The sequence below is a fragment of the Thunnus maccoyii genome, chromosome 10 (genome assembly GCF_910596095.1).
Source record: "Thunnus maccoyii chromosome 10, fThuMac1.1, whole genome shotgun sequence".
In the NCBI taxonomy this organism is placed as follows: Eukaryota; Metazoa; Chordata; class Actinopteri; order Scombriformes; family Scombridae; genus Thunnus; species Thunnus maccoyii.
In genome coordinates, this window is record NC_056542.1 from 9,671,709 (window position 1) to 9,699,507 (window position 27,799).

Below are 27,799 nucleotides of genomic sequence, written 5' to 3' on the forward strand. Positions count from 1 at the left end.
AAGGTAATTTAACCTTAGTTTAACCTTAGTTTTTATGTGTTGTCATCAGTGGAAAAACGGTGTGAAAAAAGGTAAATAAAGCCTACATGGGCAATAACATTAACTTAAGAGTTCATAGGTTTCAAGTGGTCAAGTGGCTCTGTGGTTTAAGCTTCAGTAAGATTTGTATTCATTATCAGTAAGAAACTCAAAAGAGCAGGACATTACCTTCATTTACTACACGTAACAGGCTCCTCAATTGGTTCAGATAAATGTATTTTACAACTTACTGTGCAATTACATTTGGTACGTTTGGTCATTTTTTTGGTCTTTCAAGTGACCAACATTCATCATCTTTTTAACAAGAAGAAATGTTTGTATAAATAGAAAATCTCCCTATTAGCTCATTATCAAACCGGTGTTGTACTGTGTACACTGTATTACAGTGAAATAGTCGATAATGTTCAGATGCAAACGAAGCAGTAACAGAAATTAGATATGTTGGAGAGAGTGTGGATCATCACTCACATATTTTTTGGAAATGTCAGAAATTATGGGAAATAATATGTAAAGTGCTACAATAAATACTAGAAATTGTATGGTACTTTATCTCATCTCAACAGATACGTGGTTAAAATAATAATAGCAACACAGGAACCGTGGCATGAAACTGTTGAAATATTGTTAAAACTGATATATCTTGAAAATAGAAGAGGCACAACTGGCCAGGAAAAGAAAAAAAAATTGACATAACGATCAACATCGGAATGAAGCTACAAATGAATCCATAATCTGACTGCATAAATGATGGGAAAATTGTAAATGTACTTCTCAACCTGTTTTTTCTGTAGGTGTTATTTAATGTTGCAAATCTCTTGCCGATAAAGAGATTTCCAAAATTAATAAAGTTGAAAAAAATAATAATAATGAGAGACCCAACTAAAGCAAACTTTTTATGAATAAACATTTAATAGTGCATTCATAACAGTGTATGCCTTCCTTTATTTGCACATCAAACCCATATAAATTTCCAAATAACTTAATTCATGAAAAATTACAAGTACAATCTGTATTTCCTGAAAACAAAGATGCAGGATGCGGACATATTAGTGGGAACACCTGACAATATAAAGCAATCTGATGCAAAATGCAGCTCAAAAAATTATCACAGAGGTTCACTGATAGACAGTCTAACAAATATATATTTATTGCGGGCTGTCATATTGGACTGCTTTATATTGTACAGGTGTTGCTATCCCTGTTGTAGTGGGTTGTAGTAGTATATACTAGTCCTGTAATGCTGGACTGTGACCAGCAGGGGGAGGTCAACCTCAAAGAGTAAAACCTTCCAGTAACAGCAGGCTGGTGCGTAAAGCTGCCTGTGGTTTGCAGCTGGTTCAGCCAGCGGTGAACCTCTGCCGCCACTGAAGCATCACTCTTTCAGTAACAGTTTCCTCCACTGTGATCGAGCACATCTGTTCGGCACCTCGAACCACTGTACCTCTGTGTCTCACGCACGTTGTCCACAGATTCATGAGTCCAGGTACAAAATGAGCCCCTGAGGTGGATCTAAGCCAAACCCGCCCATCAGTGAGGGCGGAAAAATGACTCAACGCATTTATAGCCTGCTCAGTAGCTTCACTCGAGGGTTTTATAGTCACATATGAGAGGTCAATAACGGCTGTGCTCATCTGTTGCCGTGACGATGACATCCATCCAAATCCTCATAGATATTGCATTGGTAGCCACCAGGAAGAAAAGACGGTCGTATGTCTTCACACAGAACGTCAGACTGGGCCGCGGAGACTGTAGAAAAGAAGCAGACAGTAATAATGTGATAAGTCTTGATAAAGATAAGGAAGCTTTTTGACATGACTGAAGGGTTTTACCATTATGGTAATTGATTTGTTCAAGATATCTCTTATCTCACTGTAGGGATTTAAATTCCTCCCACTCCAAAACTTATTAAAAACACCAATTTTCAGCAAACCCACACTGAAATTACATTTTTAAATAACCGTAAGCTACCACAAAATTTCAGTTAGAATAGTTCATTTGAAGCACTTTTAGCGTTACTCTTTTGAGTCTTTACTTTCCTGAGAAGAACAACAGGCTTTTGTTGCTTCAGTTTGAAAGAATTCTTTGTTGTTTTTCATTGCAATGCCACATCCAAAATTATTTTTGAGGACAAACTACAGTATGTATTTCTCAGTCTGTATAAGCATACGTATTGAATTAGATAAGACTGATAATTGGATGTTTTATACAACTTAAATTAACACCAAAGTTAAGAATGTAACATTTTATGCATAATCAAGTGTCCTGAAGGCAAATTATTTTGTTGTTTTACTTGAGCAATTATGAATAGTCTTCACGTTTCATGATGACATAATATAAATAACAGGGTTTCCCATGGTGTAACTGTAAACCTATGGTGTCATATGACACTTGTTCAAGCACTGAGACCTGCCAGCAGCAAATAAAGCTCTACTTAACAGTTCTAGTGTTACTTAGTGTTACTTACATCTGCAATTATCTTAGATGTTAAATCAAAGGCAGGATACCTCTGTGATTATTTCAAATTGCAGAGGTCGTCTGTGTCTTAAATACTGTGCAAATCTATTAATCTGTTACAATTGAACCAGTTGGAGAAGGAACAAGATCAAATCAGTAAACTTTATGTAATGGGAAACCACCACAAAATCTGTGGCTAGTACATTCTCAAATCACATGAGGTCACAAGATAATTGCAGTTAAGTTTAGTGATTTAACCTCCAAATACACACACATTAAAAAAAAAAAAAAGATTTAAGTGGGGGCCCTCTAGGATGCTTCCTGAGTTGATATCATTATCTTTAACTTGTCTCCATGCAGTGCAGGCTTGTTTGTATCTGCATATTTTGACCACTTTTATTGTTGATTGAATTTTCAACGCTTTTATTCGTAATATTTGTGCTTCCAACTTTTTGCCTGCCCAGCGACTACAGATGAAAATTAGCCTTTCTGGCTAACTCTGGCATATTTTCAGAAATGTTATTAATATGCACTGTCCCTGTCAAATAAAGTAATAAAATAAACAAAAATAAAAAAATAAAATAAAACAATATGCTTGAAGTGGCTATAATCAATATTTTTTATAATAACAATTTATCAAATGACTCTGTAGCTCCCCTAAGCTTTACAGAACTTTATAGTGAGTTTCAGCTCATTGCTGTTCAGCTTTAACTTTACTGTTTTGGTTCACTCTCACAGCTCTCACAGCTTCGTTTTCAGCTGCAGCAGGCAGCTGTTTTCAGAAAAAAAGCTCTAAAAACTCATTGTCCACTACCTGCTCAGCACCAAACAGCAAACAGGCACAGTTAATGACTAGCTGGTGAACATAGTGGAGTATTTAGCAGCTAGAGCCAAACATTTCCCTCGGAAGTTGGTAAAGATCAAAAACAGAGCTAAAGGAGAGTGGACTTACATTCACCATAATGTTGCTCCATAACTGCATAATGCGTAAATAAGCAGCTGTTTGATAACAAGTTCAATATATAATCTTAAAAGGTGACGATAATGTCAATGTTGTGTTCACAACTTGTTTCTGCTGGCACCCATCAATTTTTTTTGGATAGATTATTGGGATTAATAAATAGGCTACACTGGCCTGTACAGGCTCTTTTCACCATGACAAAGGGCTTATAGCCTGAAGTTCAGTTTTAATTGTATTTCTTGAAGTTTTTCCCTGTGGATGTGAAGTCCAGCACTTTGGCACAAACTCAGTGTGTTCTGTAAATAAACTGTGTACTATATAAGGACTCACAGAAGTGGCTGTTCGTAGATGGTCGTAATAAACTTCCTCTATGGCCTGGAAGTAGATGACTCCCTTTAACTTCCTTTCATCACAATCTGCAACAAAGGAAGAGAAAAGTTTTAAAAAAAAAAGGACTTGATTAAACTATCGGAAGTCTTACAAGTTTTTAGTATTCTGCCATTCTATTAGGAATTAAAAATACTTTCCGAGTTCTATTTCTTTCAATAAGAAACAATAAACATCTTTACAAAACACCCTTTAGTGCATTAGTGTGACACAAAGACAGTCTTCATTCATGCAAATACAACCCCAAACATTTACACCACTCTCCCAGCCCGTCTAACCTGTATAGTAAGCTAGCCGTCTGTGGTCCATGTCAAACAGGAACCATCTCTTCTTCCAGGTCTTGACCCTCCCCCCTCGTTTGGTCAGGAAGCCTGCACAGCGTCGAGACGTCAGCCGCAGGTCTGTGCAGCCAGCCACCCCATGACCCAGAGACTCCACATGGGCCCGGAGGTCAAAGTTCGGAGAGAGGAAGAGGGGCAGGCTGCGCTGTTGAGGAGACAAACAAGAGTTTAAAAGAGTTACTTCATTTTATTCCCTGTGATAAGAAGTTAGTCTTCAGATTTATAAAAGGATAGGACTACAGTAGTTTATCCAGTGGGTGTTTTTAAAGGGAGATCTATAAATTTGATCGGGTTTTGTGAGATCATGTTATCAGGAATGTCTACTTGGCCTAAATTGACCTGTTATGCTTTTGTACATGTAGGCCTACCTAAATTTGTACATAAACGTGTGTCTGCTAAATATTTCCCAAACTCATAGAACCGCATTGACAGTATGAAGAATATTAGTCCTAATGTGCCCCCAATCATATTCAAACCTGGTTTTGGATATTACGATATTCATATTCATGTATTTACAATTAAGTGTCCAAAAAATTGACAGATGTCATTTAATATTTTTGCGGGTCCAGAGGCTTTTAAGGGTTACAGGTAGTGTTTAAATACAGAAAAACAGGTAGGTATGCAAATGATGCCCACACAACGTTTGTTATTTTCATTAACTTCTCTTACAAAATTACACAAAAAACTACATTCTACTAAACATGACCAAATCTGAAGTATATTTTCATCAAAAACACAATCCAAAAAAGTGTGAAAATTCAAGCTACTTTCTAGATTTCATTGATACCTGAGGGGAGTTTGGGGGAGAACTGGCCTTTGGCTGCTCCTGTGGTTCTGGCTCTGGCTTGTGTGGAGTCTCTGGCTCTTGTGGTTCTGTTCTGGAGGAGTTGAGCTCTCTCTGTCTTCTCTCCTCCAACAACAACCTCCGTCGTTCTTCCTGGGTGCACATATGTATCACATAAAATAATTTGCTGAAATCAATACGTACCCTGAGACATTTCCCTTTCTTGTTGGAGACTGAAAATTTTTTTAGCCATATGACTGTAAATTTTAGACAGTCTTGACATTTGCCAATGCTGCAAACATGCATTACAAACATTCACACATCTGCTTGCTGTTTTCTTGAACCATCGTGTGCGAGCTGAGTGGGTGTCAAATGATCAGACAGCCATGCCTAACGCAGTGTGTCGCTGGTGATTAGAGGTGCCAGCTAGTGTTTCCCGCAGCAGGTGACTCACCCTCTCTCTGAGCAGCCTCTCTTTCTCTGCCTTGGCTTCTCTCAGTTTCTTCTCAATCTCCACAAGATCCAACAGGCACGGGCTACGAAAAGAAGAGGAGTTATATTCACCACTGCTGGAATCAGAGTCACTGTACTGACCAAACACAATAAAGATTAAGATATGAACATGCCAATGAGAATCAGTCATTTACACAGACATTTAATGCTTAGGAAATTAGCACATTAGCTGCATTTACTTTCACCAAATTGAAGCCAGTATTACAAAATATACAGTATTATGGATCAGTTACAGCGGAGTGGGTGTCAAATGATGTTATAACGTGTTAAATATTTTTTTAAAAATGTTATGTTAAATGTTATGCAAATGTTAAAACAAAAAAATACAGTTAGAAGTTAGTTTGTCAGCTATGAAAGGAGGCCTGTTGATCAATACTTTGATATGCAACTTCTCAATGCAAATAACAGAGTTAAAAAGAGGCAAAATCATTTGTCCAAGACTGCAAAACTCAAAATTCAACATATGCAACATTGACGTTTTACATGACACTGTACGCAATGTTAATTATATGTTAAACATTCACATGGACAGTGCAATGCATGTACCTGAACATCTTGAAATTTTCTGTGCAACAGCTATACAAATGTTTTATTTGTTACTGTTTGTACTCTTATGTTTTTACACCCAACCTCATCTAATACTGCTGTGTAAACCCTGCATTCATTATGCAATGTAAACTGTTAATGACTAGCTTTGCACCCACCCTATTAATACACTACACTTAGCTATCACTGCTGCTGTGTGTTAGATTACTGATAAAGACACTGAATGTGTCTTTTACAGTGGTAGTTGTGGCCATCATTCCTATCAGTAATAATAACACTATGCTTGTCAAGTTAGTGGCTAAGACCTGGGAAAGTGTCAACCATGGCAAAAAAAACCCAATGGGGAAAGAAACATGCCAGGTCCAAAAATCACACGGGTTTTTGAAAAAACTTTTATCCAAACTTATATTGAAAGGTAAAACGAAGGTGAACGGTAAAACTATTGCCTAAAGTATTCACTGTTTGACTTACTGTGCCTCATTTATGTGCACACAGTTGTTACTGGCAAATTGGGTGCACTTACTTTTGGTTTTACCACCAAATAAAGTGGTTTAGTTCATCTATTTAAACTTAACCTGTCTGATCCTCTGACCGCTCATGTTTTCTTGCCCCGTCACTGCATTCCCAGATCTCAGCAGTTACTTTGGTGAGTACAGTGTTACCATAACCAGAGAGAAATGATGGGCAAATTTAGATTTAATTAGGGCTGCAAATAACGATTATTCTCATCATCGATTAATCTGGTGATTGTATTTCGATTAATTGATTCATAGTTTGCTCTGTGAAATGAAAAAAGTGCCCATCACAGCTTCTCAGTGACCAAAGTAATGTAAGGTGACCAAAAGTCCAAAATATATATATTCAGTTTCCTATTATATGCTGTAAGACAACAAGAAGCAGCAAATCCTGTCATTTGAGATGCTGGAACCTGAGAATGTGTGACATTTTTCACTATTTTTGCTTAAAAAAACGACTGAAATTAGTCATCGATATATCAATATAATCAATATAATTAAAATAAACTGGAATTATCCTTGTCTTGGTAACTGCAGCTTACATAAAAAGTGATCATAACAATGGTCTTCTAAAATGAAATCTTTCACACACTCCAGAATTATCCATTCTTTGAGCCAAGGTATAAACTACAGTATATGAATTACATTCCTTCCCTTTCTGTTCCATGTAATGTTTCAGTTCTTGAATTAAAGCACATTCAAAAGCCTGTCTTTACTTCACTCTAAAAATAAAAATAAGTGTTTATCAAATGAACTGTAAAGCAACTGACCTGGCAGCGCGAGAGCTTGTTGCACTGTTGCATGGAGTGAGGAGCCCGCCGCTGCTGTTGGTCCCAGGTCTGTGCCGGCTGCTGTGCCCGTTGCTGAGTCTATGGGAGGGGAGGGGGGAAGTGAAAGCCTCTGGGGTCTGGCTGTCTGGGACCGTCCTCACCAACCCTGAGAGAGGAAGGAGATAGAGCAAGACACATGAGAACAACATGCGTAAACAATAGCTTTATATAAGATGTAGTGTGAGAGAAATCATGCAAGTGGTGGCGGCGTATCAAGATGTTAAAATCACACTATATCAAGGATTTTCAGTTACAGCATGAATGAGCAGCGAAAGTATGGAAAAGGTCATATAGGAGAGGCACAAAACACCTGGCAAGACTTGACATGACCTTGTAAATCTGGCTACTTTGATGTTTGGTGACAGATAGGTGTGTTAGATTACTGCTGAGGAGATTTTAGGCATAAGTATACGGGAGCTCCTCTGGCTCTGACCTCCTCCTTCTGTACAGGTTAATCCAGTTTTCTCCCAGCGTATTAACAACGTGCTGATTCTACCGACACACCTTTGATTTGACTAAAAGGGAGAGAACTGAACAAACACTTAGACAAAATGAGGGCATGAGTGCAGAGAGAGAGTGTTTATTGTCCTATATCATAGTGCTCTCAGCTTAAGCAATCAAGAGCACAATAGAAAATCGAGGGCAGATAAAAGCTTACCCTGCGCTGAGAGCGGCCTGTCGTTGAGTTTGTTGTTGCGATGCGAGCTCCGTCTTCTGGGCAAACTGGCGGATTCTTTGCATGGTTCCTACAAGGAAAAAAGAAACAGTGGAAGTGTGTTACAATAAGTACAATCTGTGCGATAATGATTTCTACTGAATCACTGTCATCTCACTTTTAAACTAGAGCTAAAAGCAAATAATCGATTAATCTTTTAGCCTAATGTCTGAGATTTCATCTGAATCTATTTTGGCAATTGATTAATCGTTTTCAAGTCACAAATGCCAAACAATTGCTGCTTCCAGCATCTCAAACGTAAATATTTGCTGGTTCTCTCATCCTTCTGTGATATCAAACTGAGTATCTTTGCGTTTTGGACTGTATTTGAAAACTTTTTCTGACATTTTATAAATTAAGCAAGTGATCATTTAATCAAGGTTGTTGATACACGCCGTATCCATGGTGACCTACTGCATACCTGAGGAGGCTTGTGAACGGTCAGAGGGGAAAGTGACATCATGCAGGGGGCCGAGCTGGTGATGTTCAACCAATCCGTGAGCGGTTTCTTCTCTTTGAGAACCTGTAAGGCAAGATTAAATTTTGTTTGAAAGTTATCTGTAAAGAAAACTGGCTGCGAGGTACAAAGACTGACAGTTTACATGAACTGGAGCAGGTGGGAAGATCACAAACACATACATGGCAATTGACAGAGCTGCTGCGTTACACATACCACAGCTGGCTGAGAATGAAAACTTGTCTCCACCTCCAAGAGGGGATTGTAATGAGTTAAAAAATTATCATTGCTTCACTATCTTTCCCCTCTAACCCTCCCTCCCTGCTTGACTCACAGACACATGAGCAATTCAGTCGCCGCATGCAGTGCACTCTTTAACCCTTGTCTGTATCTTTCCTTACTCTACTCTAGTATATATCTATATATGTATTTGCCCACAAGGAATTTGTGGACAATGAAGGTTTAAAAGCTTTTACACATCAGTTACTGATCTTTTTGTGTGTTTTTTTTTGTGATTTAGTGGATATCTAAGAGTAAAGTTCTTCCTGCTTTCTGTTTAAAGACCCATTCAGATGAATTTTTCCTAAACTACAGGTTTTTTTTTTCCTCTCAGATACAACAAGATCTCACCATTTAGGTTTACAACACATCTGTCAGAGGTAAACCACATCGTCATATTGTAGTCATACACACTTGGTCATGTTGTCTGACACTCTCTCCTCCTCTGTACTGCCACTCCCTTCTGCCCTCCCTCCAGCTGTCTCTCTATTCTCTCATTTAGAAGAGCTGATGAACTCAACATTAAGGCAGTTTTCTGACAAATACAATTTTAACGCTCGTCAGCCATGCAGATCAATTTGAGTGCATTTTTTTTTAGCTTACCGCTCGCTGCAAGGATGTGAAACTTCTCCCAGCTTCTCTCCCTCTCACTCATCCAAACACACTCTCTCACTCACATGTGCACACACATTCACAAGCCCAGCACCCTCCCCCACGATACTTACTCCTCCCTCTATCCCTTCCTCACCCTCCCTCCGGCTGGAGTCAAGCTATCTCTCTCTCTCTCTCTCTCTCTCACACTCTCTTTCCCTCCCTCTCTCCATGTCTGATTTGCTTTTTCCTTGTCCAGATCTTGTCTCCTTCTCATTTTCAATGGTGCCATCCTAAGTCTGATCAAAGGCAAACCACTGGCTATGTGATAAAGTCACAGTATGGTTTAATTAGTGACTGAGTAAATCAAATACTAGCAAGTATTCAAAATAAACATTGATAACACATGTAAGATGTCCTCAAAATTTTAGAAGAAGAAAACAGTCATAGGACATTTTTCTATGTTCTATATCAAGGAGAAATGAGAAGGAAAAGTCTGTATCTGAAATCAGTATATAGGCCCTACTACTCACTATACAGGGAATTCTATGTAGAAGACTACATAGTGCATCAGCAAAATCTTGGACACTTTTCAGGTCATTAGGTAGCTCAGTGCACAGGGGAAAAAAAGGAAATTGCCATTTTTTCCTGTGTGCGCAATGCATTATGGTATATATATCTTGGTTAGTAACAAGTCATTACTATTTATGTTGCACTGTGGGATAATTTAAAAATCCCCTCCAGACATGTTTGAAGACATATATGAATACTCTGCTTTGGATAATAATTTACATCTGACATAAACACACAAAAAAAGTTCAATTACCTAGTTAGACATTCTTAATATGACAGCTACTCCTTATTGAAAAATACAGAATCTATGAATATAGATTATTTGAAAGTTTTATCTGCTGGACACAATATGTCTTCTAGTTTACTGAAAAGTCCATTTTCAGTGTATGTACACTGGAGACTTGGAGTGTCTACATCACAGTTGTGTAAGTTGCATACTGAACTTTGACTGGCTCCAAACTAGCTGTGATGTCACAAACCGTGCTCATAGGTACACACCTTAACCTGAGATTAAAAGGTAAAATTCAGCAGATGAATTTTCAAAACAGCCTTCTAGTGTCTCTGTACACACACTATTCTGTATATTCACCTGAAGTAATTTTGAGTGCAGGGGGACTTTAACTTTGCTATGCAGGGTATAATAACTACTACTAAACATTACAAAATGGAAAACACACTAAGAACAACTTCAGACACACCTTTAGCTAAGTACTAATAATGCTAGATATTGTTGTATCACTTTCTGTAAATTAGCTTGTTAGCACCGTTGATCAAGGCAACATAATTACAGTTACTGCAGCTTGATAAACCTGCTTTAGTTGATTTTTTTTTGCAACTTGAGGCAGTGTAACAAGCTGTAAACAGAACATTGTCATGTTATCATCTTTTAGAGTTGATATGGCAAACATGTTAGCAACCAGTTAGCCATTTACTCATCCAGCAGACCTGTAGGAATATTAGCATTCATGTGGAGATGTGTTTCTGGCCACCTGGAAAATGTAAGTTCAATATTTACTCGTCTTTTAGCTCTGTTTTGCACTTCACCAATGAGAAAAATATCTAGCTATTTAGCTGCTAAATGCTCCATCATGTTAATCAGCTAGTTTACCAGCTATTCGCTAACCTTGTCTGTCTGCTGTTTGGCGCTGAGTAGTACAGTAAAGTTGCAGGATGCAAAACCAAAACAGTGAGCTAAAAGATGCTAAAATGCTCCATACCCCTAAGGGGAACTGCAGACTCAGGTTTGTCACTACAAGTGACCTCTCATATTACAGGTAATCATTCTTTCCATTATTAATATGAAAATATCAATTAGTGAAGCTTTACCACAGCTGATCCAGGTAAGATAATCAGCTGGGATGGGTTATTTTGTTTGCCAAATGTGTATAGCAGTTAGTACACTTGCACTCTTAAAAATGGGTTCTCAAACTCTACCTACAGATGTATGATTTAACCAGAGAGATTATTCAAAGTACCTCCAAAACATCTATCTGAGAAATGTTAAGCTGTGTCAAAAATCCCTCACATCATTCAATATTCCCTATATAATAGACACTCAAAAGTTTACTCTAGATGTTGCAGGAAACTGAGATTCTGTTTAGTAGTAACATGTAAATTATCATCATTTTGCGACATCACTGACGGTGTTGCATTACTGTAAATTTATCTTAGGTGAAGCGACACTACATACTTTTTTTGTTCCATGGGAACTTTGTGAATGCAGAATATAGTAGTGTTATTACAGTAGCGTAGTACAGAATTCAGATGCTCAAGTAAAATGACAGAAAGTCAATACACAGTAGTAGAGGTAGCAAATAGTTATAGCCGGTGCCTTCTGTAAGATGCGTTGGATCCCTACTTTTAGTAAAACTCATATACTGCTTCCAACACACACATCAAATATCAAAAACAGGCTAATAAACAACTACAATAAAATATTACTGATTATTATTAAATAGTAGTAGTGGTAGATTAATTTAAACATCCACAATAGCATAAATCCCTCTTACTGTTTGATGTTGAGTATGTACAAGTTCTCTCTTCTCTTTCCTCAAGGCGGTCAGCTCCCTCTCCTTCTCCCTCTCCATCTCCTTCAGCTGTTTATCTAACTGCTGGACTCGCTCCTGAAAATTCAGAACATAATTTCTTTCAGTGTGGAAGGCTATATGGTTTCTTCTCCTCAAAAGAAATGTCACGTGCTGTGGCTGATTCATGTGGCCAGCCTGAGTTTACTTAATCTTTCCATTATGCTGTGATGTAATATTGGATAAATATCCCTGATGTGATGCTGTGTGCATTGTGTGAGTGGATGCAGAACAACGAGCAGAGTTGATCTCTTCGGTCAACATACAATGCAAATCAAACATCCATTTTGCAAGTTAATGAGCCGCACGAGGGAGACACGCGATAGCAGAGCTGAGAGTGTAACACAAAGTAATGATGGACTGATATAAAGTCAGCAAATGTCACAGTGTGAGAAAAGAGACGTGTGAGACAGAAAGTGAGAGACAGGGGCTATAGAGATGAGCTGTCATCTGCAGCGAGGCCACAGTGCAGCTGAGTCAACTACCATCCATCTCACACAATCCCTCTCTTCATCCCTCACTCTGCACTCCTCCTCTTCCTACATACTCCAGCTAATTGAGGAACAATTCTATATCATTGTCATCATTTATGTTTTGTCCATATTCATACGCTCTTGTGGAATCTGGCCTGTGAAATGGTTCCCATGTCAGAATGTAAACAAAGACCACATGTCCAACAATTTCATAATTATCATTTATCCATGACTGTCATGAGTCAAAATTTTCCAAATCCCCTCATGTGTTTTATCTTTCCATCTCCTCCACTGTTGTGTCTCTTCTTCTGCTTTCCTTCTGTCTTGCTCTTTCCTTTCACTCTCATGGTGGCCTCTGATGTAATTAACTAGCTAGCTGTACAGAAGTCATGTGACAGGATCAGGGTGATGCTGATGTGTGTGAGGTAAAGAGTTCATTCTCGTGTCACCATTAGATGGGGTGGTGAGAGGAAGGAGGGCAAGCCTTAACCTGCACTGACAACCATGGACTGTGACAGGAGAGGAGAGTGAGAGAGTGTACTCTACATGTGTACATGTGTGTACTGTAACTCCATCCGAATAAGCCATCTAATGTGGTAGTAAGTGCTTTAAGGCCAATAAGCGAAAAACCAATATTTTTACTGCTTTGGTGATCAATGCCAACAACTCTGTGATTACTGTAGGAGGAGCTCAGATTTGTGGCTTTAAAGTTCACTTTCTGGTCTGCCCTTTTCTTATTTTAACTCTCAGAAGAAGGAAATGAGTTCCACCAAACTCCCAATAGAAGTATGGTGCTAAACTCTCATCAAGAAAAGAAAAAAAACCTTCTTAATTCAAACAAAAAAGCAGCTTCAGTAAAGGCCTCTGTTGGACTGATGCCCTGATGAATTATCTTACTGTTTACAGTCATGAAAATATGACTTTACTTTGCACTGTATGCGTGTCCAAATGGTGGACAAAATAACAGGAACTGTTTACAGTGTACAATAATCAAGAACACATGTCTCTGATACAGTCTAAACAAACACTGAACATTGAAAGCTTCACTTATGTAGATTTTTTTTTTTTTGTATTTCATTACATTGCGGGGTGTTCCTGTTATTTTGTCTACCTGCTCTCGCTCTATATAAAAGTCTGACACGTCTGTATTGAATGGAAGTTTGTGTGAAGGTTAATCCTACGTCAGTGTGCAAGGGTTTACACTGACTCGAACCACATGACATGCAGATAAGCTGCAAACCTGTGTAACACGTCAGAGGCAGCTGTGAAATTCTCTGAAAAATTCCTCCCGTGTCACGTTGTTTACCTGTGCTGTGTTGACCACGTGCTGTTGACATGAGATTTCCTTCTCCATCTCCCCTTCTTTCTCTCCCTCCTTCTCTTTGTCCGCCACGCTCTCGTCCTCCTCATCGATGCCGCTCTCGCGCTCCAGAACTCGAAACTCCCAGTCCTCAAAGGCCCGAACCGCCGCCTCCATCACCTCTTTCTCCTGCATTAAAGACAGAAACATCTTTAGTCTAATCTAATCAGTTTTTAGCATCCTTTGTTTTAACTGTCAGTGCTCAGTTCTAAAATGCTGTAAATCCATAATAGATAAGAGTTAACACCTCATTTGCAGTTGCAGTGAATTATTAGAAGATTGTATGCATTACAGTAAATTAACATACAATAAATATACAGTAGTATTTGTTTGTTAGGTATACAGTCGCCTCAAGTTCTTCCACACAGGGTGTTTACTGCATTTTCTGTTCTTGGATTCTGGTCAGCACCACTTGACATGTTATTAGTTCTTTACCCAGTTTGTTATTCAACCTCTCTCTAAACTCATTTTACTCATTCACTCACTGTAAATACATTTCTGAAAGACAGACTTCAGTTACCTTTATTTTTGTTTAATTTTGTGTAAAGTTCTGTGCAATTTTCTTTGGAAATAGTGATAATCTCAATATGCCACACCTCCATTTGTTGGAGTTGGTTCCTTTGATAACTCAACCACTATTATAAAAAAAAAACTGAATCCTTTCTCAAGATAACATTTTGTCAGTAGTGTATACATTTTTGTATAAAAGAACATATAGAATAGTTTTCAAAGGGAGCTAAGACATGTGCATGTATGTAAAAACAGCGCAAGTGCAGGTCAAAGTAAAAACTTGTGCAGCCTCATTGTTTCATAATTGGGATACCTGCTCTCTTGTTCTTGTGCAGTATTTATTTAAGTTCTATGTTTGTGTGGTTTTCTCTGTGAAGCAATCTGTGACAAACCTGTTTTTTAAAGCTCCCTTAAGTCACAATCTGCTGCTGGACTGTTCTAAACCATTCATTAAACGCTGCTTTTGAAACAAGGCTGTCTCACATCTTGTCCTGTCACATTCACAAGAAACAATACACATCCTACTGTATGTACTATGTGTGTGAGTGTCTGTGGAAGTTTCTGACACATTGACACATCAGGTCAAACAGGTACTGAACAATAACACAGTCAGTCTGTCAATAACATGCATCTGAGACACACTGTCATCAAGTATCAGTTGCAGTTTTTTTCTTTCTTTCATTTGGACAGATGCCATCAAGATGTGATCAGTTATTTAATTTTCATTCTTATCTTATTCAGTTAACAAGTTCAGCAAGATTAGATAGTCAAAGTTTCAATTGTCTGCAAAAAAAAAAAAAAAAATCACAGTAACCTACAAAAAAACAATATATTCATATGTTTCTAAATATGATTAACAACCAAAACTCTCTCAAAGGCTGGAAATAGACATGGGCTGTTTTTGTGCTGGTTTTGACTCATAACTGAATCACTGCTAATCTGATAGATTTTGTATTTAGATAACGTCACTTTGCTAGTTAGATTACCACAACTTCTGGGAAGTTTAGCAGTAAAGCTACAGCATTCAGATCTGTTGTGTTGTCACTCTATGTTGGTGTTCAATGAGTTTCTGTTATTGTTTGAGGAACAGAAAAAGAGTTGAACTTTCTGCAACATATAGTTTCAGACATCATGACCTATTTATAAAGGAAAGGGTTTTTTTTGTTTCCATCCATGTTGCCACACTCTGAAATGGTTAAATACAGTACATCTTTCAGCCATTCACCTGCTGCAGCTGCAGTGTTAGCTGTTCCCTCTGGCTTTCTGGCTGACTGGGGATTAGTTTCTCCTTCTCCTCACACCTCCTCTTCAGCTCCTCCACCCTGTGTCTCTCCTCCTCCAGACTCTCTCGCTCCTGCAGTTACAGAAAAGGCGAGAAACAAGTGAAGCGAGTCATCCTCTAATTTGCAAAAACAATTTCAAAAGAGAAAAAAAAAACACAACAAGTTAATTTCACAACTATGTTTATAAAGTTTGCTCTGGATGAGTGGAGCTATCTGCCTTCAAACCAGCTCTGTACCGGAGCCTTTCACATCAACAACAATCATTGCATGGGAATTTACCTATCATTGACATGATCTTGTATTGATGCTAGTGGACCATTACTGAGCCCACATGTTTCTACAGGTGAAATCCCTTAAGCCAACTTTTTCTGTTGTGATTGTGATCCCCATGCTAAGCCATCACAAAATGTTACATCAACACATATTAGTCTTCATTGTCTCAAAGAAAAAAACCCAATCAAGGTATAAAACATCATAAATGCAAAACATATTAATTTTATTACATGATACCACACAGTGCGTATCTATTACCTTTTGTCTGTCAGTGTGTCTGTGCTTCTCCCTTCGTCTGGCCTCCTGCTGTAGAGCCTTCAGCTTCTGTGTGTATCTGTGTAGCTGGTTCTTCTCCGTCTGCAGCTCTCCCTGCAGCAGGGCGATCTCCAGCTGCAGCTGAAAGGACAAGAGACGCCGCTGAGGTGAATCATATTGACCAGAGCTTGAGTAAGTCAGAGATATGCATTCCTTTACCATGACTGTCTCGGTGTTTGGAAATGTCATGGAGATTTGAATGTGCAGACTTCAGCGGAAACTATACTAACTAGAAACTAAAATTTTATTGTTTCTTTAAACACTCAATGGATGCTGTTAATTTTTTTCAGCAGTCATAGTGCATAAAAAAAAATCCTTAAGGTTTGCCCCTATGTATATATTTCAAGTTATTCTAGGGCTGCAATTAACCATTATTGTCATTATCATTCATGTGCAGATTATTGTCTTGATTAATTGATTAATCCTTAAGCCTGTGAAATTTAAAAAAAAAAAAAATGAAAAAACATCCTCACAACTTCTCAAAGCCCATGGTGACATCTTCAGATCACTTGTTTTGTCCAATCAACACTCCAAAACCTAAACATATTCAATTAACTATTATATATGACAAAGAAAACCGATCAAATCGTCCCATTTGACAAGCAAATGTTTGCCATTCTTTTGTTTTAAAAGATGAATAAATCAATTAATCAACTAACCCTTTCAGCCCTAATTGATTCAGTGGTCTGTTGAACACTTTGCACCACATGGAAGTAAATCAGTTGTTTTCCTCGATCAAACAATTGATGTTTTTGTGCAGCTAAATAATCGGGCAAGAATCAGCATCTCCTCACCTCAATCTTTAGCTCCTCCTTCTGTTGGTCAATCTCTGTGATTCGCTGTTGGAGCATTGATGGCGATGGCAGAATCCTCAGTGAGCCCACCTCCAACTTTTTTATACAGGACTGACAGAAAGGGAAAGAAAACATTCAAGTCACCACATGCAAGCTGTAAAGCAGTAGACAGTTTAACCTAGAAAAGTTGATGATTCCTTGGTTTAACTGCATTCTTTTTCTTCTTAGTGCACATTCAGGGGCTACAGCACTGAGGCTGGTTTCATGTTACTTCTCTACATTATTTAACATGACAAGAGCTGCACAAATTACTGCATCATCATCATCAACAGCTTCATCTCACTCACTTACCTTCTCACTCTCTGTGCTGCTACTCTCCGTGTCTGACTCCGCCCCCGAGGAGGCGGGACTTTGACCAGCCACTCTGGTGATCCACGGCGACCGCAGCCCCTGCTGCCACTGGCTCCTGGAGCTCTCCATGTTATGTTGGGGCATTTCTAAAGGCCGAGACAAGGGAGGCAGTTAATGAGAGGTACGCAGCAAGGAGGGGCCCGGGGGAAGGGGAGGGGGGTCTAGCCGACTTTAGTGAATATTATGGTAATCTAATCAGCTGCACGGTTGAAGGCGTATGAGGGATCAGGTGACAGTTCACAGAGGGGATATTACAGCTGAGTAATACTGCATAAGCACTTTAAAAACACAGGGTTAGGGTTATTCCAGAAACCAGTCTGTGATGGAGAAAACACCTCACAGTGAGGAGGAAGCAATAGCGAAAGAGAGGAGAGAATGCAGGATGTGGGTGGTGGTTTGTGGTTGTGTTTCAGGGTCCCTCTTAGTGAAGGACTCTGGCGTGTGTGGACACAAGCTTTATGGAATAATATTCTTTTCTGTTTGAGGCTTCTGATGTGCATCAACAACTACAACTAGAACAATCAAACAATGAAATACTAAACAATGAGAAATCGCCCACAAAAATGTCAAGGCACATCAAAATATACTTTGAAGTACTTTTTTATTGTTCATGTTCATATTCATGAGCATTTACTCAAGCAAATATCATTACATAGTGTTTACACTCTTCTACATCAAAGTGCTTCCCAACATTGGGGAATATTTCAATTTAAAGGCCTATATTATCCCGGTGTCTTTATTCTGTTTTGCCCTTTAGCTCTCGTCTGTGTGGTCTCTACACAAAAACATGCGTGCAGCAGAGACGCACATGTTTGCACAGACAAAAAAAAACAATTTGTGGGAAAATACTTTTGATTCCTATTGTCCAACCTTTTCCCACCATCTTCCCTTGCCCTATGTGCCCTCTTTCTCTCTCCCTCCATCACGACCTTATTAGGCTGCAGAGAATGCAGTCAGAGTGGAAGCGCTGAGATAAATATACAGCCCAGATATGAGTGAGGGCTTCCAAACAACGACTGGCACAGTGACATCGAGAGAGAGCGAGAGAGAGAGTGAGAGAGAGAGAGAGAGAGAGGGGAGGGCAGGAAGTGGGGTGTAAAATATCAGAGGCCAGTGTCTTGTTTCTAGTGATGCAGCAAAAGCACAAAAAGCAGCTTGACAGAGGTGTCCATAAAGAATGCAATAATGTTCAGAGAGGAGACATATTTTTCCATCAGGATTTTAATGGATGTAATTCCAATTGCAACAATCTGTTGACTCACTGGTGGGCAATCATGTTTACTGGTTGATGATCAACATCAATAAACTTGCATACAGTCTGTGTGGTGTGAATTTAGAAGGACGAACAAAAAGTTAAGTTCATTCTTTAACTTTTTCTTTATGCCTAATAAGACAGTGGAACACTACAGCATACTTTAAAACGTATTTTTTCAGCTCTGTGACTGATTAACAACCAAGACTGAGTGTTCAAGAAAACACTTAAATTGACACTTTGATTTGTGATTGAATTGGCCATCACCTACTGCACAAGAGGAATAAATGTCACTGACATGACATGAAAGGGAAAAGGAAACTCATTAATGGTCCATGAGTCATGCAGTTTTTCATGGTTTATGCGGCCAGAGTATATGATAATGATACAAAGATCCCATGACATGGAAGCTACTAAAAAAATAATATATATTTTCCATGGAAATATAAATACTTCTTAATAGAAAAAAACACTCATATCCATTATAAAGAAGTTTGCCTTACAGAGAAAAATACCGGAGAAAAAAAATGATTTTCTAAACAGAATAGTTGGGTTTAAACCATACACTGAAAAGTAATGTTCTCTGTCCTAAGAAAATGCTGACCACTGTAGTTTACAGTAAATGAGGTTGCCTTGCCACAAGGACAGTTCAGAAAATGCTTCCAATAATAGCAAGTGAAGAAAAAAATCCAGAGAAAATGCAAATGCTGGGGTGCCAATGAACTAGATTCCCTTGAAGTAAAAATGTGATAATTTCTCTTGCATGGTATAAAGGGCCATTGCAAATACTTGTTTCTGAACGGCTGGGAAGTGTTTAAATCATATTCCTATGTAGAGGGCCAGTTTGAAGCCCACAGAAACAACGGCATTAAGATATGAGTGATTCTACGATAATAGACAGTCATCAATGACACATCACAATATCATTGTTACTGTAGCAGATAATATACCCCTAACATGCCAAAAGCTGCACCAAAAGCAGAAACCAATCATATGCAAAGTTTATTTACTTCATGACGAGTGTTATGAAAGGCTTAATGATCTGTAACAAGGCTGACAGACACACAGCCAAATGTTTTGTGTAAAAATGCTGTGTGTTTCTTAAATGTTCATCTGTAAAATGTTGAACTGGCAGAAAGCAGAAGACGTATCAAACATTCGTCCCATTTCTGATGTTTTCCATCGTGTGCTACAACACTCTGCTCTCCAGTAAAAGTAAAAACTTCTATGGAAAACAAGACAGAGAGCTTCATACTGAGTTACATTACTATCCAAACAAACATCAGTGCAAGCGTTTGCTATCTGACCTCTAGCTAAAGTCCACTCAGATACACTATCAACCCCGGAGCAGAGAGAGAGAGAGAGAGAGAAAGAGAGAGAGAGAGAGAGAGAGAGAGAGAGAGAGAGGGGGGAATTCAGGAGTAAAGTCCATGCTTTCATGTCAACACCGTGGTTTGTTAAATGTAACGAACAAAAGCCTAAACAAACACAACGCACTGACAAGACAAGAGAACGAGACAGTAAGAGGAACACCAACTATGAATATAAAAATCAGCAGATGCAGATGAAGAAAAGAGGGCAAAGCTCAGCCTGAGAGCCAGATCAAAGAACAAAACACAGTTTTGTGCCCAAAATAATTGGACTTGATTGCAGGGGAGGGGAACGCCTCTGGAGAATAAGATAGCGGAGCGTGAATGAACGGAGATGCAGTTCAAAATCAAGTGTGTATGTTATGTAATGACTACCCAGAGCTACCACAAGATATAACCCTCAACTCTTAAACTGATACTAGAAGACTTAAAGACTCTGTATCAGTCTGCAATGCTAATTATCAACCACAGATCGGCAATAACCAGCAACAGCTGACTCACCAAAACACAAACACACACACACGCCCACAGGCAGACCAGTGTGAGAGAGCTATGCATGTTCAACAAACACGACAAGCACAGAGGAGAAGAATGCTACATATTATCTTACAATGTGCTCAAATCAGCAAAGTCTGATCACTAATTATTTCACTCCCAGGCCCCAGTGTGACATTTCAGTGAACTCCATTCATTCACTTGTGTGTTTGATCTCAACTAATCCAGAGAAACATACAGTTCAGTAAAGTCCAGTACATACAAACAGTATTTACTATCACTTGAATTTATGCACAATTTTCAGTACTTTTGCTTCATCAAAGAGTTTGTTTTTTTCTTTTTTTACTGTTTATTGGTAGCAAAAATAGAAACACCACTTTCTACAGAGACATACTGGTGATTCAGTGGTCAGACAGACTGATGTTTTTTTCATTACATTAAGCTGCCTTTTTTTTTTTTATCTGAATAGCAGAAATGCAGACTAAAGACCACACAATACCCACCTATAAATCTGATAGCACATACGCTAAATTATAAGATAATTTCCAAGATTGTGAGATTTTTATTTCTCCTTTTAACAAGAAAACATTTGGTATGATGATGATATTACAGCACATTAGGGGACATAGTGGTGAAATCAGTAGGCATGTCATAGGAACATGTCATAAGGGGGGAAATACGTCTTTGTAAGATGAACATATCTTGTTCTAAAGAGAACCAGAGGTTGCATCATCAACGTTCAACCTATAGAAGACCATTTAATCAACTAAAAGTGGAGTTGAGATGAGATTTTTCATATGACGATAGCAATATACTTTTGCATAGATGAGTGCTACGTCCTACCATCCTATCCTACCATCTGTGAAACATATTAGTGTGATGTCTCTTCTTCATTGACACCAAGACCTTTGCACACTTACATTTTGACAAATGAAATGGTTCTGGTCCTCAGAGCGCTGAAAATAGCACATACCACCCAAACTGTGGCAGTAACACTCAGTAGCACTCTAAAATGTCCTTGACCCTGTCAGGACCCCCTGCTCATTGGTGAGTGGCTAAAAGGAAAAGTGGGGCTAAGCATTGTGTATACAAAACCATAAAGTCAACACTGACAACGGCTATATTCCAACAGCAACATACAGGACAAAAGAGCTCTGACGATGGCATGCTGTGTGTGGGTGTGAATGCTGATTACAGCTTGTGGCTATGCGTTCAATGCAAGAGCACTATAGGAAAAACATGTCACACACATAGCGCGTGAGCAAAACTGCCTTGTAAAGAGGGGGGCAGCGTACAATGCCAAAGTAATCCACAGAGGCCAAGCTCAAAGGTCAAGTCACTCTCAGGTCATTCAAATCAATAGCTGAAATGATCATTCATAGCATATTCATGTACTTTTTGTAGAATTGAATTATATTGTGGTAGGTCTGAGTGGATGGGGATGCAATCAGTATCATAACAATTAATTGCCATGATGTATAAATAAATATCACAATAACCGTAGCTCATACATGCAAACTACAGCCAAATAACAAGAATAATCAAAACTGAACTGCAAAATTAATTGTCTACAATATTAAGCTTTTTTCATCTCTGTTTAATGATTTACTGGAAAATGTGGAAAAAGGAGCTTTTTTTTTTTTTTTTTTTTTTTTAATGGAAAGTATACTGACTCAGCTTTGACAGGGACTAATCTCTGGGTTACTGTGCACTACCAATGTAAACAGCAGACAGGGCATGTGTGTTAGCTCTGTGGGCTGAAGCAGAATTTCCAATTTGGGACAATATGAGGAAGACTGATCTCACCAAAAAATCTATTTAGTGTAAATAAATGTTTAACTGACCAGAAGCAGCAGTATGACTGAAAAAAACTGACACTTAACTCTAAATATCTACTAGACCTGACTGTCATGAGAGGTTTTTAGAGCATTAGTAAGTTGTGAAAGCTGTCATGCTCACCGCAACATGAGCAGCTGCTATTATTATTATTATTATTATTAGTCATATTTCTATAATTATTATTATTATTGTTATTATTGTGCTTCTCTGTGTGTCTCTCTCTCTCCCCTCTCCCCCTCCCTCTTTCTCTCTCAACCCCACTGGTCAAGATGGATGATTGGCCGCCCACCTAGAGCCTGGTTCTGCTTGAGGTTTCTTCCCGTTAAAGGGGAGTTTTTCCTTGCCGCTGTCGCCAAATGCTTGCTCATGAGGGAATGCTGGGTCTCTGTAAAATAAAGAGTACGGTCTAGGCCTGTTCTATCTGAAAAGTGCCCTGAGATAACTTCTGTTGTGGTTTGGCACTATATAAATAAAACTGATTTGCATTGAACATACATTCACCATGACCTTGAACTACATTTAACTGCACTATACTGTACAAGTGCTGCATTGCCCTGAGCACTGTGGCATGAAGCATCCCAGGGGGGCATCTTACAATCCAGATGACAAAACGCTTTACTGTAAGTAGTTGTCTCTCATCTGTAGAAGGCACAGGACCAAAACGAGCTATTAAGCCAAGTGAACAAGTAGGACAACTCACATATCCTTTATGGACCATAGTCACAGGCTGTGGCTTCAATTAAACAGACCAATCTCCAGGCTTTACAACATTTTATGCAATAGCGGCGCTGACATCACCACATCACTATATTACACACACAATGTTTCCAGAAAACAAAAGTAATTTTCCTTATTTTCATTGTCAAAACGAAGGCACAAAGACATGTGGAAGTCTCTCTTTTTGCTGCCTCCTTGCTGAGGCTCTGCTGCAATTTGGCTCCAACCACAATGGGATTTTTTTAGAGGGAAAAAACATGTAAAATCTGGCTCTCATTTCAGAGAAATAAAGGGCTGACCATTTAAACTGCTGGTTGGCAAACCTTTTGTTTTGTACTATAGCACACTATCAATTTCTACTAGATTGGATGAAAGAGGGAGATAGGAGTTCATATTGTGTTCACCCATGTATGTTTAATTGTTTATATACTCTTACTTTGCTTTCTTGAAAGAGATTACAATTAACATTTTTATGTGCCTATCTAGACTTGGGACCAAAGAGCACAACGTCATTTGACTAATTAAATGCTGTGGACAACCCAGCAGCAATCGCTCGACCCGCTGCATGTGGCTCCTGCTGGCTCAGCACCGAGAAGCAGGAAGCTGTCATCACACAACAAGTTTCTGAGCAGGAAGAGCAGGTGAAAGAAGGGAGTTTTGGCTGTCACCCAGCTGTCACTGTGGGACTGTGAGAAAAATCCCGACACCTGGGTTGCAACACATATGAGAAAACCCTTGATGGAGTGTTTGTTAAGCTAAGTGGCGCATGCAAGAGAATAGCTACAGCATAAGCCTATAAAGTGACAATGTATCAGGCCATAAAAGGAAAACAAACAACCTAAAACACTTAGGCAAAAAAACAGCTATTAGGAATGAACTTTGCATATCTGGGCCCATTCTGTTGCTTTGTGGTGTATTTTTATCATTCCTGTGGAAAATTGGCTGAGTAGAGGATGTCAGTTTGAAATATTTTGCAGTGACTACAATGGCAGCTTTATGCAAAAAGATTTTCCTGCAATCTCCATCCCTATTGGTACATGACAGATACTGGCATCAGTCTCACAGAATCAAATATCAGACTTCTTTCCAGTTCTAGGCTAAAAAATGTGGAGAAATCAAATGCAGAGGAAACTAATATACTGGTTCCTGTACTACAAGAAGCTTGTATTACCAAAACTAGTGCCAATACGACACTGTAGCTTCAGTAACATTGCCAAATTAATACTTTTTTCAATCCTCTGATTTAAGGGATATCAACAAAGCCAACTTTCTCAAATGTTACACGATGTTTAATAAAGCAAATGTACAACAACTTTGCTTGAATAAAGTCTAAAATGGTCTAAAACTGTCAAAATCATTAATTAAATCAGGAACTATAAGCTGAAAGGAGCCATAAACAAATTATGAATCTGACCAGACATTTAAAGTCGGCTTTCAGTACTTGACAGTCTTTGACACTCTAGGCTGCAGACAAATTTCAGTCAATACCAAAAATAAATAAATAATTTGAGGTTTGATACCTATGAGAAGCCTCAACTGACCGCTATGCAATGCACGCATGTAGCACCAAAAGGCTGCTAATCAACATCTTGCTCCAACTTCAGCTGTCAACATTGCTCTTGCTCTTGCTCTTATCTACAGTTATAACTTAGAACTGAATGTAAAAGATTCATATCTGTTCTGTGGAAGAAGGTTGGAAGGTGTACTGGGAAATGTAGGAAAGCAACACAGCAACGCTCCTTCACAAAATAACTCCTGGTCTGCGGTGTAAGGGCAGTCTTAAAGAGACAGGAGCTAAAACCGCCTGTTTCAGACAGAGGCTGAACTGAAGGGCTTAATATAGGGCTGGTATAAGATAAATAAAGAGTTTTTTGAACTGTAAGTCATCCAAAGGTATTCCTGTAGAGCCCCAGAATAAAAATATAGACCTGGAAATAGTCATGACACATCCCCTTTAAGCCACACATACATATACTGTAAATATAGGCTTTAACTAGGCCAATACATCTCACTGATGGAATGACAAAACGCAGAGGAGAAAAAATATTGTGAGAAAATCTCTCAGGGCACTTATGGGTTGTAATCCTTCTACTGTTTGTAACTCCTGGCATCAGTACAGGTTCAACAGCACTGACAGAGATTCCTCTGGCCTAAGTAAATCTTTGGGAATTGTGATGCAAGAAAGAGTGATCCATTAATGACAGCCTGGGACCAAGGGCTCAGACATAGATTTGTCCAATGCTGGTCAAAACTAGGCAATGGGTGTGTATACGTGAGAGAGAAAGAGAACAACTGAACTCCCCAGACAGCAAACCCTTCCTAAACCTTCCTCACAATCCTCCCTCAACCTTCACTCCCACCCACTCTGTTTACCCTGTGCGTGCTGATGGAAGGATAAAAGGCGAGATATCCCAGGGTCATTGTAAACAAAAGGGGAATTTGTGTAAACTGAGGTTATTGTCATGGGACATAAGGCTTCACTGAGAACCAGCAATTGAGCTCAAAAAACGAGAGTCACTGTGAATTTTTTGTCAGAGATAAGAAATGAATAATCATAATTATGCAGGTCTGTATTTAGGCCAAAGGGTGGGACAAAACATATAGGCTATTTTGAAGCTCTCACTCAATTACAAACAAGAAGGCACTATATTTGATTCAGTGCATTCAGCATCAGGAAGCTATAGGTTATTAATTCCTCTTTTGTCAGGGGTGCAGCCGGATTAACAAAGTTGATGTGATGTAGACTGCAACAGGAGAACTCCTCATCTTCCCAAGAAGCTCCAGTTACCCAAACAGTAAAGCGAGGGGCTTCCAGCATAGACTACTTTAATATTTTGTCCCATAAGCCTATGAGAAGTTGTTTTTTTTGTCTCATATGTACAAGAGGAACTACACAAGCCGTAACTCTGGAGGTAGAAGCCGTTTCTACTGACTTAAACAATGAAAAGCTAATTTAAGAAAACAACTCTTACCTGGAAATGTTGCTTCCTGTGCGTCCTCCAATTCATACCATTGTGACAAAGCCGGGCGAAATCAAAAAGAGGGGAAACGCGAAAAAACTTTATCGAAACGTCACTTCAGCGAAGTTTTCAGGCGCTTTCACTTTCAGACACACGAGTCGAATCCCGTAAAGCAACTCTGAGCTCACTAACTGTTTTCTTTGAAGCGGACAGCTACTTTATCTCCGCTTTATCTTCACCTGGTTTGATTCAATCCCTCCCAGGAGCAGTGACAGAGCAGTGTGAGCCGCTTGTCGGCGTCAACAGGTGAGATTGAGTTGAAAGCATGCGGAGGAGGGGGGCGACGGAGGCGGATACCGAGCAGCTAACTTAATAAAAGTGTTTTGTGTCCGATCCATAAATGTATAAAGCCTTTATATCCGTTTCGTCCGAACAAACTTCACCACCGCTTTCTGATTCCCCTTCAAGTCCTGCACTGAAATGGGATTTCTATTCTGGGAACTGACAGGGCTTTCTCATTGTACAGTCGCTCAAGTCATCCAGGCACATTGCCAGTACACTGTGATGTAAAAGGCTACTTAAAGACTTTTTATGACAAGACCACATGGGAATTTTTTAATATTGTAGTGATATAGAAGAAGATAGAACTTCTAGGGTCCATTAAGGTCATTATAACTCATTTTTGAGTAGAGGAGCAGCTTTCAGCTCTCATATTTCTTATATATATTTTTTTTGGAAAACAACAGTCATTTGGTCCAGTAAAAGTGACCTCAGATATGCACTTTGTAATTTCTCCCAGCAGGGCCCATAACACATGGTGTTTATTGCACTGTGTCCTACAAAAAACGGGATAAACTCATTTTGAAAATGGTACAGCGTCTTTCTTCTAACAACCACAAAGTGAATGTTTAGGCTAAAGACTTTCTTCCCTTTTAGTCAGCAATGAGAAATATTAAATTAATAAATACTTAATAGCTACCTCTAACAGAGACTCTGTGTTGGCCCCCCATGAGAAAATTGATACCAGGTTAAGGCCATCAGCCAGTTAGCTTAGCTTAGCATAAACACTGGAAAAGTGGGAAACAGCTAGTCTGATTCTGTCAAATAATAACAGAATTGGCCTGTCAGCAACTCTAAAGCTCACTAATTAACGACTTATATTTCATTCATTAAATCCACACAAAAACCAAACTGTAAAATCGACAATTCCCAGGTTTAGGGGTGGATCAGAGCCGAGGAACAGTCCGACACTCATAACCCCAGGAAATTTTAGTCTTTACACTTTGGTTTTTGTATGGATTGAACAAATGAGATATAACATCTAATTTGGTAAGCTTTAGAGGTGCTGGTTGGCAGGTAAAGTGTTTTCACTTTCAACATTAGTTAAAACTGACAACACAGTGCCAGCCATAATAAAACTGTGCTTGCAACACATCTGACACAATATAAACACATTACTTTGTAGTCCAGTAAATGGTGATAAAATCTATATCAGTTTCAAAATTTGTCACAAAAACTAAGAGAGCTGTCAAAAATATACAGGAAGTTAGAATATTAGGAAATATACTGTAGGCTACCACAAAAACCAAGTTTGTCTTTTGAATCAACTGTCTGTTGCTTTGTAGCATGAAACAGGAAATGTAACTGTAAGAAGGGCCTGAATGTCACTAAAGCATGT

General features: G+C 38.9%; 1 protein-coding gene across 2 annotated transcripts; it reads right to left on the minus strand.

Moving 5' to 3' along the window:
• Positions 1-926: 926 nt before the first annotated feature.
• phldb3 (pleckstrin homology-like domain, family B, member 3) lies at positions 927-26,657 on the minus strand. 2 transcript variants are annotated; one of them, XM_042422632.1, is made up of 15 exons: positions 26,134-26,657; positions 17,429-17,574; positions 17,078-17,188; positions 16,227-16,364; positions 15,638-15,766; positions 13,849-14,031; positions 11,995-12,108; positions 8,507-8,608; positions 8,029-8,116; positions 7,311-7,476; positions 5,421-5,502; positions 4,970-5,119; positions 4,120-4,327; positions 3,785-3,870; positions 927-1,785 (listed from the first exon to the last, which is right to left on the minus strand). In XM_042422632.1, the coding sequence occupies exons 2-15, from the start codon at positions 17,570-17,572 to the stop codon at positions 1,651-1,653; spliced, it is 1,836 nt and encodes a 611-aa protein (XP_042278566.1). In that variant the 5' UTR covers positions 17,573-17,574; positions 26,134-26,657; the 3' UTR covers positions 927-1,650. The 2 variants fall into 2 exon arrangements, with proteins under 2 accessions (XP_042278566.1, XP_042278567.1); XM_042422633.1 differs by lacking the exon at positions 11,995-12,108.
• Positions 26,658-27,799: the final 1,142 nt, after the last annotated feature.